The 19161-nt window shown below is 36.4% G+C and overlaps 1 protein-coding gene across 31 annotated transcripts in view; it reads right to left on the reverse strand.

Moving 5' to 3' along the window:
• Window positions 1–19161, reverse strand: part of Nrxn1 (neurexin 1) — a 1203268-nt gene that overhangs the window by 17708 nt on the left and 1166399 nt on the right. For 18 of the 31 annotated variants that reach the window (XM_055619661.1, XM_055619760.1, XM_055619722.1 and 15 more), the window contains one exon: window positions 7776–7863. In XM_055619661.1, the coding sequence (XP_055475636.1) occupies window positions 7776–7863 (88 nt within the window). The remainder of the gene's footprint in view (window positions 1–7775; window positions 7864–19161) is intronic. The other 13 variants (XM_055619732.1, XM_055619820.1, XM_055619794.1 and 10 more) reach the window with 1 other exon arrangement.

A 19161-nucleotide genomic window follows, 5' to 3' on the forward strand; every position in this document is an offset into this window, starting at 1 on the left:
TTTCTTTCTTTCTTTCTTTCTTTCTTTCTTTCTTTCTTTCTTTCTTTTTGTGGTCTTCTAACAATATCTCATGTATCCCCTGTTGGCTTAAATTTACTATGCAATTGAATTTGACCTTGACTGTCTTATCTACTGTCTCTACCTCCTGAGTTCCATGGTTACAGCTGTATACTCCCGCTTCTAGGAAGGTTGCCTGCCCTGGGCTTTTCTTTTGAACCCTAATAAAATCATTCCTGAGCTCTTTTAAGTGCAGTGATTTTTCTATTAAGAAGCCTCAGAAACTGAGAGGGGACCCTCATTTCTCTGGTAACATGACTACCTTGGCTACTGACATGATTTTGGTAAAGGCAAACCTGGGCAATTTAACTTGGTTTAACTCTACAGCAGGTAGGCTATACCCTGTCCTCTGGCTTTTTACAGTTCTTCCTATAGAACACTTGCAATTCTAAATGCCTTCTCTGGCTATTTGATATGTAAATATTTTTAAAGCCTCTCTCCAGTTTTAAAACCACAGTCTATTTAAATTAAGGACCCTAGAATCATCACTTTGCAATGTAAACATCTAGAGAGGTAATATTCTCATTCTCCAGCGTCTTCTGGGAAGGCAGGGATGGGTGGCAGTCCCGTGCTTTAGAAAAACTTCTTTTGGTTGAAACCATTGGCCTGATCAACAATCAATCTACCCCCAATGTTTCCATCCTTTCTCTTAAAAACTCTGCCTCCTTGCTTACTCTCCCCATAATCTCTGAGCTCAGGAAGAATTCTAACAACACCTCTCTTATTACAACAATTTGGAATGAATTTCCCTTGCAATTTAACTTTCTTTAATGTAAATTTCCTTTCTAACACACAAGTTTAGAAAAGTAAGAATGATAAGGGACAGGTTTGTAGCTCAGAGCTAGTGTAGTTGCCAAGAATAAGAGAGGGGTTGTAGTCTGATCCCAGCCCAGGGAAAGGAGGGAGAGAAAGCAGGAAAAGCAGGAAGGAAGAAGGAAGGATATTAAGAATGATATATGTGTCTTTCTCCTATCAAGACCATATTCCATTTACTTTTACCCTAGTATCCCACAGAATTAAATTTATATATAGTAAAAACAAAAAAGTCAGTGAAACAAACAATAGTCCAGCGTATTGCATACTGATAGCACATTCATCAGTGCCAAACTTGGCCACCATCCTGGGTGTCGGGCCTTCCACACTGGCTGGGCCCTGGGATGCAGGAGACACTCTAATGTTCCCGAAAACCCAACATTCATTATGCTCTATTTCTGGATGCAGCTCAAAATCTTCCATTTTAAAAGCAATGTGTTGGCTATTATTGGCTAATTAGACTCACTTTGGAATGATTGCATAATAAATAACCCAAATTTAAAAGAGGAACAAAATTATCTTCTAATCAGTCTCAAAAATATGGTCTAATAAATGATATATTCCTTTAAATGACTGAGATTACTTATTTAATGAAAAAATGCAGCTTGTTCAATATACATATTTTTATTCCTAATGGTTAATGGGATCATTTCAATAGAAATCCTTTGATCTTTCCTCAAAATAGCATACTGGAAAACCACTCAAAATTGCACAGTAATTGTAGCAAATTTTCTGTAATGAATAGTAATACATGTGAAGGACCTTTTGCCATCAAATTTAAATTTATTCCAGGGAATTATTTAAATGAACATCTTAAAAGCCAATTCTGTATTTGTGAGGTTTCTAAATTTTATAAGAACAACCTGCATTTCAAGAAACCAAAATTCCACTTTCTCTCAACTAGGACGGTCAGAGAGCTGGTTTGCCTCAGTAACAATCCTTTGAATCTCTACATCTATGAAAACAGTTTATAGTTTTGTTAAAGTGGGAAATAGAATGTTTGTAAAGACTGAAAGCACTGATGAGCATAGGAGCTGTCTTCACTAAATCCAAAAGATACATGTTATGCATTTGTATCTATACTCATACATCTAAGACCTGGCCCAGGAGATGTAACTGAAGTCCAGCCAAGGTTTGTTTATAGTGGTGCACTGACAGCTCATCTCTACAGCCCCTGACAAACTATAAAAGATGAGAGAGAGAGAGAGAGAGAGAGAGAGAGAGAGAGAGAGAGAAGGGGAGAGAGAGATTCTGACTGATCTTATTATTCAAGAGGCCTTTTTTTTTTTTTAGTGCAACAATGGTTTATTTACTTGAGAAGTCTCTAGAGTGTAGTCAGCTCTCTGTCCTTAACTATAATGAGGTTTGACATACTATCCTCAACATGTAAATATAAGAAGCTTTTTCTAAATATGTTGGAAGAAGCAAAATTTGTTTTTATTGGAGCAAATTGGCATTATTCACCAGGAAGCTTCCACACCAAAAAAGGGTCATTGTTTTCATTGAAAGCCTTAAATATCACTATGGAAATCACACTCTAAGATTTCACCCACCAGTATAGAGATAGTATTCTGTTCGAGAGAGGGCACAAAACTGAGATGGAGGAATATGATCTAAATATTTAGGTGAGTTTGCAATGTTGGCATTCTGACAGTTTACTAAGCAAATCCAAAATAAAAGGTGTCAGGGAAACTCAGTTTACAAATGCTTATTTTTCTAAAAGAAACATAGGAAATATGTATACTTACACACCAATGGTACAATAAAAATAATAATAACCGAAAACACTCAAAAACACATATAGGAACAAGTTATTGCTCTTCATCATACTTCCCACCCACCATCCATCCACTCTTAAAAGCATGTGTCTTGGCTGAGGGAAAAGCAAAGTAGGTACAAGTGGGTTTCTTATTTGTTTGTTTGTTTGTTCAAAGAACAAAGAACCATGTGGAAGGTCAGTGTCCATGCAGCATAAGAAGGTATTTTCGGACAGTGATGGCCTGTGGCCAGTGGGAGCGTGAGGTTTCTGCCTACAGAGATAGGATTTGGTTAGCTGTCCTGCATTGCCTGCTTTCCTTTTGTACTCTAAACCCCCGACTGGACCGACGTGAAGCCATCATCCAGTTCTCAGCACGCAGGAGTGTGTGGCTGGAATCAGCTGTAACAGAGGTCCATGTGTTCTCACCCAGGGGGTGGTCCCTGCTCTAGTTTCAACACGCTCTGTTCCCATCAGGAGGCCCAAGTGGTTTCATCAGTTGCCCATCAGTTTCAGCCAAAAAAAGTAACAGCATTATGTAAAAGGGAAAAAATAACTTGGATATTACTTTTATAGAAATGAATTGGAAAAAGGAAAAGCACCCATTTGCGCTCAGCTTCAATCCAGCCATTGCAATAATTACTTTAAATACATTCACTTAAATGTTTGAAATGCCTCTAAAGAAACAGGTGATATTTTAATGTCTTAGATGAAGGACTTGAAAATCATAAGAAAAATAAATTAAAGCACAAATATAGGGTTGCTTCTAAAGTAGAATAAAAAATAGACCTTAAAAAAAAATCAAGCTCTAAAAGAACATGAGGGTCTACACTGTGTTTTCCCTCCCAGGGCCAACACAGGAGTGGCTTCACATAATGACTAGGTAACACTTGAACAATGATGAAATTAATCATTAAATACACAACTCCCTCTTCATTAAGAGCACCGAGTGGAGTCACACAGCAATCCAAATCTATCCAACCCTTAATAAGAGGTATAATTTGCTGGTGTAAAGACAAGGCTACATTTGCTTTGCTTTCCATGTTTTTGTTTGTTTGTTTTTTGACATCTTTAGGAAGGAAGTCATCTAAATACCAAAAGTGACACAATCCCAGTGAGAAAGCTTTCTTTTATTTTTTCAAAAGTGTATGTCTGTGGTATGGCAGGGAAAGTGAAATACCCAGAAAACTTGTGTTAGTAGCTGTTTTCAATGGCTTAGGGGATCATAGCTGCATGTAGCACACTGTGTCTCTGAAATCTACCTTAGGGTCTAGTGTTCTAAAGGCCTTGTTGCCTCGAGTTTGACTTGCATATACATGAAAGGATTTTTAATTGATGCTATTATAAAAATAATAGCATTTTGCTAAGGGCACAATATTACACTTAACAGTAAAGAAGAACCAGGAAAGGAAATCAGAGATTTGAATGGAAAAGTCAAGATTTCATTTATAATGCAATATAAAAGAATATCCCTTGAAGGCACACCACTGTCTGTAAGGTCACCAGAACAGGTGGCAGCCAGTGCTCCAGCAGATATAGCTGCCCCTGCTCTAAAGTATCAACCTACTCTATCAAGATCTGGGGAACAGAAAACTAAGGACTAAGGAAAGAAACATGGCAAGATAGTAAGTTAAATAAACCAGGCTGTGTAAAAGAGTGTAAGAGGAGACAGAAGAGCTGGCTTATTGAGTAAAAGAGCATGTTGTCCAGCATATGGACACCAAGTCAAATACCCAGTACGTACATAAATAATAATAATAATAACCCTGACACTGGGTGTGTGGAGATTTACACTTTTAATCCCAGACTTAGGCAGATCTTGGTGAGTACTAGGCCAGCCTGGTCTACAATAGGGTTATACAGTAAACCCTATTTCAAAGAAAGAAATAATAAATAGAATTATAAAATGGCTTTGAATACCTTTAAACCCAATATTGGGGGGCAGAGGCAAGCAGATCCTTGGACCTCCTTAATCAGCTAGCTAGACAAAATGCATTCTAAGCTATAGGGACAGGGACAAGTTTACAATGAGATAACTTGTCTCAAAGGAATAAAGCAGAGAACAACAGAACATAAAGTAGGATACCTACTATTTTCCTCTGACCTCCATGGGCATGCAAACACACACACACGCACACACACACACACACACACACACACACACACAGATAGTTATTGGATAGAATCAGTAATTATGTATCTTATATTTGGGGCAGCAGACAATGTATTTGAAAAGTGTGTAAAAGTTTATAGATGGGCTGGAGAAATGGCTCAGCGGTTAAGAGCACCAGCTGCTCTTCCAGAAGTCCTGAGTTAATTCCCAGAAACCACATGGTGGCCCACAACCATTTATAATAGGATCTGATGCTCTGTTCTGTCATGTACGTGTACATGGAGATAAAGCTTTCATATACATAAATAAATAAATATATTTTTTTAAAAATATAGAAAAAGTGCTCCATGGAGGTATGCATTCATACAGGTTCCTGTTTCATGTTGCTTGCCTTCTTATGGATGAGACTATAGCTATACTAGTAGTTGGCAAACTAGTAGTAGGTAGGTACTCAAGGTTCTTTAGCTCATCTTAGATTCAGTAAAGAAGAGAGGACCCCAAGACTATCTAGAACACAGCTGTTGACAAGATGCTGCTCACTTCCTATTATCTTGGCCATTTAATAAAGCAGCAAACCTTGGGTAAATTAAAAGGAGGAAGAGCTGGAAGATAGGCACAGTGGTTAAGAAGATGTGGTGCTCCTGTGGAGGACCCAGGTTCAGTACACAGCACCCACATAGGGCAACTCACAATGGCCTGTAGCTTCAGTTCCAGGGGCAGCTGATATTGCTTGTGTCCTCAGGCACATTCTGTATTCACAATTAGAAACACATAATGCACTTTTTTTTGAATTAAACATGGAGAATGGGAAGATTAAAGGGTCATCTCCCCTTTTCCAGTACCCCATCTCTTTCACTCATTTTCCCATAACCCTGTTCTGAAGTCCATTGTACAAAGAGAAATGAAAAGAGCAAAGAGTAGTTGCTAAGGGGTGTTGAATAGGACCTGCAAGCAATGCTGGAGTAATTGGAGCATTTTGCTCAGAAGAAAGACAAAGTGACAATTTCAAGTGCAATTAAAGTCCTCACAGTGGATTTCCTGGGTACTTAAGGTAAAGGGTCTGTCTAAAGAGGATGATATCTGATACTCAACAGAAGAGGGATTTAGCCAAAGGAAAATCAGCAAGCGCCACAATTAGTCAGCACCTATGCAGTTCTCATTACCATTAGCATAAGCCATAAATACTGAAGAAGATGACTACCTTCAAAACAATGAAAACATTCAAAATCTTATAAATACACAAAAATCAGTTTGTTACTGGAATAAGCCATAATAATAATGATGATTATGATATCCTGAATGTTTTAATTAGCATAGAGAAAGGAGTGAGAAAATTCATAAAAATAATGGCAGGACCTTGACCTTGTGGCCAAGGATCATGGGCTGATTGTAGAATCAGGAGAAATGACAGAGATTAAGGTGTTAAAATCAAATAAGTGGTACCAGAGACAGAAGAGCTACATATGACAGGCCGTTCTGGGGCTGAGAGTCCTGTGGGAGGTGATCTGCTGAGCCAGGCAATCCCAGCATCACCCGCAGCTGCAGCCGAGAATGCAGTGTGGTATACTTGCCCTTTACCAGCAACTACTTCTATGTGCTGCCAGTAGTAACAGTAGTTTAAGTGATACCCAGAGATACAGCCTATGCACCCCGAAATAGTCCATATTTTAAAATGATTAGACTGACTTTGAAATTGTATATATATTTTACAAGAATACAATTATTGTGACAAGATCTTTTGGGGTTCTAGGTAAGCTTCTTTAAGGTCATGAGGTGATCACATCTCCTGCAGTCATTCTGCTAAACCACAAGGAACCAAATCAACACTAATGGGCATACGTCTACTACCATGAATATTTGGTGGAAACAAACTGGGATTCACTCATTGTTAGGGCCCACAGTATTCATTTAGCAGCACAGGGGTAAGCAAAAGTGTCCTTCTCACCAGATGAGATGCAAACCCTTCCGAAAGAAGGAGAAATTAGTAGGCACCTGTGACCAAAAAGCATCCTAAACTTTCACACCTTTCTTCTTTTAAAGTTGTCAAGGACTGTACCTGCTGTTCGTTTTACTATCACCACACAACTTCCAAAATTTGGAAATATATAACTTAAGATAATTTTCCAGTAGATGGATCGTGGAAAGGTTTTTCAGTACAAAGGTCAACTGATTTTTTGCAATTCACAGTAAAGTTTTAACTTTCCACTTTTAGTACAAGCAGCCATAGGAAAAACCCATTCTAAAAGCTCTATACAAAAATGACCCCAGAAGCTACTAGACTAGAAAGTCAACAGTAAATACTCATGTGTGCTGCCTCCCTCCCCACCACTTTCTCTAAAGTATCTACTCTCCTTTTCTCTTTCTTTCTCTTTTCCCTCCCTCCCTCCCTCCCTCCCTCCCTCCCTCCCTCCCTCCTTCCTTCCTTCCTTCCTTTCTTTCATTCTTTCTTTGCTTTTTGCATTTGTTTTTCAGAGACAGGATTTCTCTGTGTAGCCCTGGCTGTCCTGAAATTTACTCCGTAGACCAGGGTGGTCTATGGAGTAAAATTCACAGAGATCTTCCTGCCACTACTGGGATTAAAGGCATGTGCCACCACAACCTAGTGAAAATACAGATTTTTTGTGGTTTGCTTTTATTTTAGTTTATTATTTGAGAGTGAGAAAATTTATACTACTAAAAGTCTAAGGCCCATTGGATATTTTGTTTGTTGTTGTTCGGGTTTTTTTTTGTTTTGTTTTGTTTTGTTTTTTTTTTAATTTTGTGAGACAGAATCTCCTATAGTCCAGTCTGGACTTCATTTCATGCAGCCCAGGAAGTCTTTGAAATCTTCATCCTTCTGCTTCTAGCTCCCAAATTATCAGCATATACCTTTCCCAACCCCCATTTCCAACTAAAAACTCATTGGATAAAGTACCACTTTATAATAAGGTGGCCTAATGTAGCCCTCAACATATAAATGGACCTCTCTTTATAGAATGTAGCATGCAACAAAGACTTACAATAAAGGCAAGGAAGTAAGAAAAAAAATTGACTAACCTAACCCACCTGAGCTCGGCTCACAGGGGTCAATGTCCTCATCATCGCTGGGACACTCTGCTGAGGCCACAAGGATGTCATCCGTGGTCTGCAAAGGAATCACAGTCAGTCGATTAATTAAAGATTTCCTAACAGCTCGTTCCATTTCATTTATGTCTGAAACACAGTTTGTATTTGTATTATAGGTTAAGAAACCAAATTTATTACATTCCTTCCCCTAGGCACAATACATAAAGCTTAGATTCACAAGCATATTTTAGATCTCGCATAGAAATAACTCCCTGTATGTATGATCTTGATTACAACTTATTTTACATGTGGACACAAAACTGGGTATCTATAGTTGGTAGACACTCAATGAACCAGCTATAATGAGAGGCTGCATACAGGAGCATGCAGATATTTAAAACAACCTGGCATAAATGGTTGAATTGAGATTGATTACAGCCCTAAAGAGCTACAACGTATGCACCAGTGGGCTTTATGCAGCACTTGTGGTTGGCTTTCTGAAGCAAAACAGCCATAAATTTTTACATATGTGAACAGGTAGTTCTTTAAAGCTTCGAGATGGAACGTGTCATCATTGAGAAACACAGATAAAGTAGAGAATTAAATATATAATTTTTAGAGGCAATAATGAATCATATATAGTTAAAATATTTTTCAGTCTTTAAAATTTTATATTTATATGTCATTTTCAAAATATGCAGATAGTAGAAGCTGTTTCCTCGTTGTCCTTTCCACCATCAAGATTTAATAGTAAGTAAAAAGTGTATGCAGAGTAGGCTGGGAAAGGTGACCATTTCCTCAGTGACATTATAATTGCTTCACTGCACTTACAACCAAAGGTAACTGTTGCTGTAGTAAAACTCAGAGTGCAAATCCTAGCAGTCAGTCACCAACCAACACACCTAACCGACACACTGACAAATATCAAGTTACCTAACCAACACACTGACAAATATCAAGGCTGTTTTTTTTCCCAGTGGCTCACGTGCAGTAACAAACCCAGAAGAATTAGTGCATGGATCTGTGAAGGCTTACATCAGATTGGGATAATGCTAAAGTAAAACAGACCAAGTCTGCCGGAAGGAGATCTCATCACATTTGCAGAGATTCCTGGAGATCTGGATTGCTCATGGGATGCTTGAGAACAAAATGATGAGGCCATTTAACAGGAGCTGGAATAACGTGGCCTGACATAAAGATTAGAGAGTCACAATATCACCAGGGATAAAGATTTAAAGAGTCTTTAAATTTTAAGAAAGCTGGAGACAAGGAAGAAGGCACTTTAATGGCAAATAAAGTTTTAAAAATCTTCATGGCCCGAGCCTTTAGTCCTAAAGCATAATTTATTCCCAATATCCCTTAAAATCAATACAAGCCTTTACACAGCATGTGGATATAGCTTCATTGGGTTTGGCTCTTAATTTTTCTAAAAGAGTTTCTGGATACATGTATGCTCCTGCTGTCATTTTCAAGAAGAAAGTTCAAAATACCAGATTTCCTGGAACCATAATTGTTCAAAGAGAAAGCCATTAGCCCATGTCCTGAACAGCCCTTCATCTCTCATTAGAATGAGTTTCATCAAAGACCCATCTGGCTTTTGGCACAAGTTGTTTTTGAGCCTATCACCCACTTTGGGTAATATGGTATCATGAGTTGAATGAGATGTCCTTCGGGAAAATTAATCCATTCTAATCCAGAGCAGATACTGGGCTTTTCCTGAGGCCAACATCTATCAGGAAGCCCTTGTCCTCACCCAGGGACTCTTTCAATGTAATCAGAATCAAGTTAATAATTACATTTATAAGAGAAGTTTTCATTTTTTTTTCCTTGGGAACTTTTACATGTATTGATGCAATCAATAACTGTCACGGTTTTAATAGTCTTCATAAGGGGAGTTCAGGATGAACACATTCTGTAAGCCAACGGCTCTCACCCTAATAGTGCTATTACTTCTCCCTCCCCTCCTGTACCTGGAGGGGCATTTGGTGGTGTTTGGAGGTCTATGTTACTGCTGGGCTATTGGGGCAGGCAGGTATTACTGTGCGTATCTAGTAACTGGAGGCTTAGAATGCTATGAAATGGGCTAAAACAAATTTAATGACTCATACAACAAGAATTATCAAAGGGGCTAAAATTAAGGAGCCCTGCCATTGAAATGTAATCATTGACTATGCTTTATTTTTCCTATCTTTAAATATGATGACTATAATAGACATTGTTTTTAAGGAATAAATCAACATATGAAAAGTATTTAGAATATGATAGCATTGTAATTGTTGATGAAGATTTCCAAATTTATCAACAGTAATATTTCATGGACGTGGAGTTGTTTTCATTAAATAATTTTGAGCTATATTTATAAATAGTAAAGTTTTATATATTGTTAATTTATTTATTGTTGTATTAATTATACTTTATTCAATTTGTATCCCAGTGGTAGCCCTCTTCCTCAGCCCCTCCCAAGCCCATTCTCCCCCTTCTTCTCCCATGCCCCTCCCCAGTCCACTGAGAGGGGAGGTCATCCTCCCCTTCCATCTGAACCAATCAGTTCTCTTCACGACTGGCTGCATTGTCTTCCTTTGTGGCCTGGCAAGGCTGCACCCCCTCAGAGGGAGGTGATCAAAGAGCCAGCCACTGAGTTCATGTCAGAGATAGCCCTTGTTCCCATTATTAAGGAACCCATTTGGACACTGAGCTGCCATGGGCTACATCTATGCAGGGGTTCTAGGTTATTTCCATGCATGGTCCTTGGTTGGAGTATCAGTCTCAGAAAAGATCCCTGGGCCCAGATTTTTTTTTCTCTCCTTGTGGATCTCCTCTCCCCTCGAGATCTTTCTATCTCTCCCTTCTTCCATAAGGAGTCCAGCACTCTGTCCAAAGTTTGTTTATGAGTCTCAGCATCTGCTATGATACCCTGCAGGGTAGAGTCTTTCAGAGTCCCTCTGTGGTAGGCTCCTGTCCTATTCCCTGTTTTCTCCCTCTTCTGTTGTCCACCCCATTTGCCTTTCTGAATGAATATTGGGCATCTTACCCATGGTCCTCCTTCTTGATTAGCACCTTCAGGTGTACACATTTTAGTATGATTATCCTATATTATATGTCTAACATACACTTATCAATGAGTATACACCGTGTGTGTCTTTCTGCTTCTGGGATAGCTCACTCAGGATGATCTTTTCTAGACCCCACCATTTGCCTGTAAATTTCATGATTTCCTTGTTTTTAATAGCTGAGTAGTATTCCATTGGGTAAATGTACCACAATTTCTGTATCCATTCCTCAACTGAGGGACATCTGGCTATATATCTGGGGATATATCTAAAAGATGTTCAAGTATACAACAAGGACATTTGCTCAACCATGTTTGTAGCAGCATTATTTTTAATTAGCAGAAGCTGGAGAGTTTTATATTTTTTACTAAAAGTTGCACAAACTATTTTTCAACTGGAAGCTTCATGTTAGCAATTGTATTAAAATTTGAGAGTTATATTGGGTAGTTTTATACTTCCATCTTTTATAGTCTCAAGTTGTGACTAAGGCAAACATCAACTATAACTGAGGAGCATTGTTTGTTATAATGAATTCATTGCTACATATGTACAAGTAATCAGAAACTGTTTTATGTAGGCTAGTTTCTTAGGTTATGCAAGCTAATCCATTCAAAGCTATTTTCTTTAGGGATAATGCCCTTTTAAGTAGAAAAATGTTGTATCTTTTCATAAAACACTATATTCAAAATACAAAAGTTGTATAATAATATCTTGAACAGCACTCTCAAAGTAAAATAAATCACAGACAAATGTAGCTCGTCTATAAACAGACACTTAGGATTTAATGTAATTTCCTGCTATAATGCATGCATATTCTTGATTATTATACTTTTCAGCCCAAACTAAACACTAGAAATACTTCTGTGAACGAAAGTCTCAAATTAATAGATAGCTTGGTTGAAATCTCCATGGTATGAAAAAATCAAGAAGCATCTCAAGAAAGGGAAAAAATAAAAAAGCATCTCGTGGAGGAAAAGAAAAATCAAATTTCATTCAGGAGGTGGATTGAACCAAAGAATTCTCTAGCCAAAGCTGTGTAATTGAAATTTAATTCACTGAGCTTGGAGCTGCCTCTCTATGACTTACTGTTGAGAGCGTTCTATTAAAAACCTCAAATATGCCACATGAATCAATTCTAGTCTTTGCTAGACTTTTGCTTGATGTTTATAACCTTTTCTTAGAAAGATAACCTGTTGTAAGAGACAGAATAGCTATCAAGCGCAAGCCTTAACTTTACACGGCAACCCATTTAGATAAGTGTCTCTAACTGTCATTTAACCACTCACATGTCAAAGAACCATGCTGAGATTCCCTAATAGAGCTATGCCTGTGCCTGCGTATAGCAAGCATCTATTCTTATTTCACATGTCTAAAAAAATGAAGTCTCTATACCTTTAGACTGAACAACATGGGAAAAATGAAAGAAATAAAGGAAATATCATGTTCTGCATATGAACACTAACACATAATAGGACTTTGGTAAAGAGTAATCAGGAGCCATTATTGAAATTTACTCAAAAGTTAAGGATTTCAGGGGAGACTACTTGTTAGTCTACAAACTATAACAACACCCCCTTTTCCACAGAGTTCTCCTCCACAATTACTTGCAATACATACACTACTTGCCATTAAAAAACTAATAAAGTACAGCTTAAGTGTCTTTGTGGTTAATAAATATATATGGTGAAGGAGTAACTAAATTTTATGTCCCTTCTAAGAACAACAGCATTTCTGGATGTCATTTTCATGATACATGGCTGTGCTGAACATTAGTTCCTATCTGCAAAGACACAAACAAGAAACACCAAGCTGAACAACAAACATGCTTTGTATGGAAAAGGGTAAATTCCAACTATTCAATTATGGTCTTTCATTGATTCTAAACTTTAATGTAAATGTTCTTTTTAAACTGCAGTAATTTATTCTCTTATATATCACAATATTCTCTTTATGTCACAATATTAGTAATATATAATATATGTATTATATATGTATAATGTATAATATATGTATTATATGGGTTATGTATAAGAATACATATATATGTATATAAAATTTACCCAGAACGCAGGTGGAAGAAGTAAGTATTTGTTAAAAGAACACAACAACCTACCTATTTGTATACTCACTTACCAAATTTGAATATGTGAGCTTTGGCATTCATGAATATTTAGGGCAGAGCTTATACATCCCTGAAAATAGCCAGCATTTACATTTTTTAAATGTTCTTTGCCAACTATAGCCCAAAGCTATTACAAAAAGTGACCATAAATCATCTCTCTGCTTGGGGAAAGACAAACTTGAAAGTTACTCAATTTTCTTCAAAAATGTTTCAGTTGCTTCAAATGTATGCCATGATTTCAGAACAGTGACAGTGGATTGCACAGAAAAACTCCAGTGTGGTAAAGAGATCTTATTCTTCTTAACATGCATTTTTGTGTACATTTGACTCTCGTTATCTTAACATGAAAAACTCAGGATATGCAGAAACGTACATATTGTTGCAGATAAATGTGTTTTAGGGAAAAGAGAAAGAACAAAGTTGGATTCCTCTCTAATTAAAAGGGAAGTTTATTCCGGTAATTTATATAACACAATAAAACATTCAAGAAAGAAATTTAATGTAAGAAATCATGAAACTAACTTATTACTTTTAAATAAAACAGCATGTCTTTTATAATTTTTGAACTATGCTGGGCTTTTATTATCATATTGCATTTCTAGTTTTAGATAATGAAACTCTGGAGAATCAGTTAAAAGTTTAAACTTTCATAAAAGCCATTTCAAAAATCTGTTCTCAAAAGTCAGAATTTGGGGTTTAAGACTTGCAAATACTACAGGTGGTAAAACAAAGATGCTGAAGAGAAACTGGAGAGTGGGGTAGTCCAATTTGCTCTGGTTTTGGACAAATCAGTTTTTGAAATGATTTAAGCTATTCCCAAATTAAATACTGACAGATGTTTATATATGTAAATTGAGGCTTTTCAATGGTGTTCAAATAAATCTCTACTCCAGCTATTCAGTCTGAATGGACTTATTAGTCATACAGGTTAAATTGAAATCCTTATTGGTAATGAGGATAAAACATATTTTATGACTGTAGTGTGCCAGTGGTGAATAGCTTTGATCAGCAGATTCCAAAATCCAGGCTTTTACTGTGGGTATGTAACAGGTCAAGGAAGGAACTCATGATAATCACTAAGTATTCATAGCTTTTCTTGTAATGTTACTGACTTCAGTAATCACTCATGCACACTCTTAATTTTATATGTAAGGAAAGTGGAGCTAGAAAAATTATAAAACATAACCACAATTACATGTCTAATTAATGAGACTATCTACACCTTCAGTAAACTGTGATCATCTCTTACTCCATAACTAGCCATCCAGCCAAACATCCAGGTATGTACACATGAATTCACCCATCCCAATTCATCTTGGTTTCTAAACGATTCAAGTTAGCTTACAAAGACGCATGATAAAATTAACCTAAAATAACAGAAAATGTGGCAGAAGGAGAAAAAGTACCTCAGTGTGAAAAAGATACTACCACATTCATTAAAAGAGAAAATTAGATATATAATGAGACACATGAACAAGTGTTCTATTGCTTGATATGAACACTAAGGGAAGAAAAATATCAATGCTAGAGTTCAATTTTTGAAAGTCTTATTGTAAAATGTTTGATTTCAGCATGTGTTGCTCTATTTTTATTTTTTATGTTTTAAAGAATTTTTTCATTTCATTTATATAAGTGTTTTATCTCATGTACATATGTTATCACTTGTGTCTGGAGACTATGGAAGTCAGAAGAAGGCTCCTGAGAGTCTGGAACTTGAGTTATGGGTAACTGTGAGCTGTCTTGTTGGTACAGGGACTTGAACTTGTGTTCTTTGGAAGAGTAGCATATGCCCTTAAGCACGGATGCAGTTCTGTACCCTCTATTTGTTGTTTTAAGTAAATTCAGAAACTTCTTCATTTACTTGTACCAATCTTGTAGTTTACTGTTTACCTAAGAAATCTTTGAACATAAACCTGTAACTAAATTCTTGGCATAGAGGGAAAAAATAGATTATTGCATTTTTTTCTGTCTTTTAATCTACTTGAATAGTTAATACCATCACTTATTCTCTATTTTCTTCCCACTAAGCCACTAATCAAAATCCATCCAACATCCAAAGTCTTTCTTAATTTTTTAGCATGTAACATTTGTCTTTGTTTATCCTCTTCTCTCCTCCCCTTTATGATTCTTTCACCTCTCACATATGCCTTTTACTTTCATATTATTTAAACATTTCATATCAATTCACACTTAAATCTAGATTTTGTGTATGAGAAAGCACAATATTTGTCTTTTAACTATGGATTACTTTGCTTTACCAGAAGGACTCCAATTCAGCCTATTTCCCTTCTGATGACATAATGTCACTCTTATTTTCCAACTGATTAAACCGTACCACGTGGTGAAACATACTTTCTTTATTCATTTATCTGTTGATGGGCATGTAGAAAAGTCCTACATCGTGGCTATTGTAACCAGTGCTGCAGTAAACAGGGTTGTGCAAGTATCTTCCCACAGATTGGGATTTACAATAAACATTTTGTGTCAAAATTTGTAATGATGTTATGTATTAAGATATGCTATGTATTGCACTGATAGTATACTATTATCGCTACCTGAATGAATAAATAATTGAGATTTCTTATTTATTAATTCCCTTGTAGGAGATAACTACAGAATCTTATAAAACAAAAAATAGAAACGGTCACTAAGGACATGGTAGATTCACAACACCCCATGGCTTTGAAATCCATATATCTCCATGCCAGACTCATGTCTGATATGAAACTCCTTTCCTCATGATTCTGTAACCTTACAATATTTTTTTGTCTAATTTGTCTCGAATTCCTCATCCAGGATTCAAACATTATCCTTACATTATTTCAGCCTAACTAATAGTCTAACAACGCTGGAAACAGACATTATTTCCACCAGTGCTTTCAAAATTTCAGAGCTTCATAGCAGGATAAATCTCTTTGCTCATCTCCATTTTCCTCTCCACTCTTATACATTACTTGACAGAAGATGAGGAAGCTTCTTCTCACTGAAATCCTCCGTCAACTTCCACAAGTTCAGTCTCTTCTAGAATCGACATTTCAGGGCAGTAAGAGGACAAGAGATTCAAAGTTACACAGTCATTGGTTGAGTCCTACTCATCTACCCTGGTGGCTTCACAATACTAAGAAATTAATTTTCTTTCAACTTGCAATAGTTGTAAATATCTACAAAAGACATATATTTATGTGGGAAGAAGTGATTTGAGTTGAATGCAGTGTCTACAGTATCCTTACCATAAACCCTGAGATAGGGCTTATTTCCCAACCTCTAGTTGGTGTTTCTTTAGTTTCTGTTCTTCCCATTAAACATTTCATGTTAACTCCTCTTCATTTTGATTTCTGATTGACTGAGGCCTTGTTGAGAAAACAAAGTCTTTCTTATTAACTTCTGTCTTTATGAGATATTTTTGTCCTTCAATCATCATATAGAATTTTGTCAAGTAATATTTTATTATATCCTGATAATAAACAAATAGAAGTGATAGTATTTTAGTAATACTTTTTTAAAATTAAAATAATCAAGATATGAATTTTTTTGATAAATTTTTTGCAGTATTTAATGATTGTTAATTGAAAATTCAAAATCAACATTGTAGGATGGAGCCACAGACAGCCAGTTATCCAAAACTTTTTTTGGGGAGGCTAAAGGGGGGTTAGAAGGAATTATCAGAACCTGTGTCCACTGGACAGACTGTTAGTTAAGCCAGGGGGTGGTATGTGAGAACTTTTGTGTCACACAATGCTTGGAATGAAACAACAAGGGATAGGGATCTGTTTGGAAACAAAGAACTTAATAAGTTAATTTTCAAAATATAGATAAGGTCATCAATCAAGATTCCCAAATAAGCCAGCATCTGAACAAATGCACTACAAAAAAAGTTCCTGGGCAATGATGGAGAATGAGCTTTATCTATCTCATATTTCATAATGGTATTTCATTTGCTACTAAGAGAATTCGTCCTTTACTGGTTCCATTTGAATTGGAGTGCTAAGCTTCTATACTTGACTTCTTCCCTCCTTGTGGCTCACACTGTTTGGCTAATGTGTAGTTTGGATGTGGCAGAGCTGACACACCTAAAGATCTACTTGGTTAGCAGTTCTCAACTTGTGGGATGAGACCCCTTTGGAGAAAGAGCAACCCTTTTACAGGGATCACATATCAGTTATCCTGCATATCAGACATTTACATTGTGATTCATAACAGCAGCAAAATTACAGCCATAAAGTAGCAACAAAAATAATTTTATGTTTGAAGGTCACCACAATGTGAGGAAGTGTATTAAAGCATCACAGCATTCAGAAGACTGAGGATCACTCTACTAGGTTGATTAATGTTGGCCAAAACTTAGTTCAGAATTCAAGTCTCAGTTATGGTCTTAGAAATGATGTCCATTGTCTTGGATTGCATCTTATAGTCTAAATCATACACGCGTGCACACACACACACACACACACACACACACACACACATATGTGGATACATATGGAAGGATCTCAATTTTTGAACCATAATAATTCCCCTAACTAACCTAGCTTTGGTAGCTCATGACTGTAATCCCAGCATTGAGGAGGCTAGGGCAGGAATTCTAGGATATCTGGGCTGTCTTAATGAAACAAAATGAGCAAAGAGGAAAGAAAATGAAAATAATAATTTCTTTATCCTGTGGATATGTTGTAAGAATCAAATTTGATGTGCAAAATTTTTGGAGAGAAGGGAAGTGTTCACAATGTAGACTTTATATGCTCGTTACTGCTCGTCTTGGTTGTAACTTGATGACACCTGATATTAAATTTTAATTACAATTAATAAGATGATGTCTTTGGACAGCTCTGTGGATTGTTGGAGAATATTGCTGAGCATCTACTTCATTGACTACATTTCCTTTTTACTCCAACCCCTCTCCCCAATCCTGTCAGTTGAACAGGGTCTGTATCCCTCACTGCAGCTGGCTCTTCACAAGGCAGTATTGGGGATGCTTCCTTTTCCCAAGGTAGAATTCATTATACCATGGGGTATATAGTACATACATGTGAGTTTAATTATTAATCAATGAGTTAAGAAGTGCCAATCCATGCCTGGCAATGACTTATTCCTTTCCAGTAAATAGATTCAGAGATACTAAGTCCTAAGTCTTGTTCACTGTGTATAACAACCTAATGTATCCTAGGATCCAAATTTTACTGTTGCTCTATGCCATATGGTATCTGCAGCATTTAAACAAACAGAGAAATAAAGGGGTCGGTTACCAGCAGTACTAAGTGAGGAGAAAAGAGAGAAGGAGCAAGAGAGATACACATAGAGTGAGACAGACAGAGAAACAGAGATCGATACAGAGAGACAGAGACAGAAAAAGTAAGAGAAATAGACAGAGACAAGAAAGACAGAGAGAGGGAGACAGACACACAAAGAAAGAGATTCTCTCAGGGTGATCTATGCACAAATGCTCCCTGTTATAGGCTGTATCTGTAGTTTTAACAGAAACACTCTTTGGTCTATTTGTTGTGTTTATTTTAAAATGTGCAAATGAATTTGTATGAGGCATTCAGCATAATTTTATTATATTAAAATAGAAGAATGTGTACCTTTCCAAATTATCTTGAAATCAGAATTTTGAGAACTCTTTAGATATGTTTTTTCTGTTTCAAATACTTCTGTGTGTCACAGTTCACCGCTGTATTTAAACATTTGTCTCAATTAATAGGACTTGCTTAAAACCTTATTACTACTTACATTTCTGGCATATTTTCTTTAAGATTTACATAGATAAATTATTGTATGAAAATAACCATGGTTATGAACAAATAATTTTGTAAATATAATTATGTAAATAGTGTGTATTTCATCTTGACTTCAAGACTCCAAAAAGTATTATACATGGCTTTTGAATATGTTACTCTCATTACAGTCAGAATCCTTTTGCCTTGTGTCACCTATTCTAGTTTCACTACAGATCTTTTTGTGACAAACTGTATTTTTCACTATTGTTCATATATGACAGTCTCAAAATAAGGGTGAGAAACTATAGATTCTTTTCCAGAACTAAGACTTGAGGATAAGAACTGAGGCCAAAAAAAAAAAAAAATCATGTTTCAAAAATTTTACCTGACTTATAATGCCTCTGGAAGTGACAATGAATATATATATTCACATTATACTTCATGGTGGAAATTCAGTGTAGAGAAACAAAACAAACAGAAAAAAATGACAT

The sequence above is a fragment of the Psammomys obesus genome, unplaced genomic scaffold (genome assembly GCF_907164565.1).
Source record: "Psammomys obesus unplaced genomic scaffold, mPsaObe1.curated_primary_1811, whole genome shotgun sequence".
Lineage (NCBI taxonomy): Eukaryota > Metazoa > Chordata > Mammalia > Rodentia > Muridae > Psammomys > Psammomys obesus.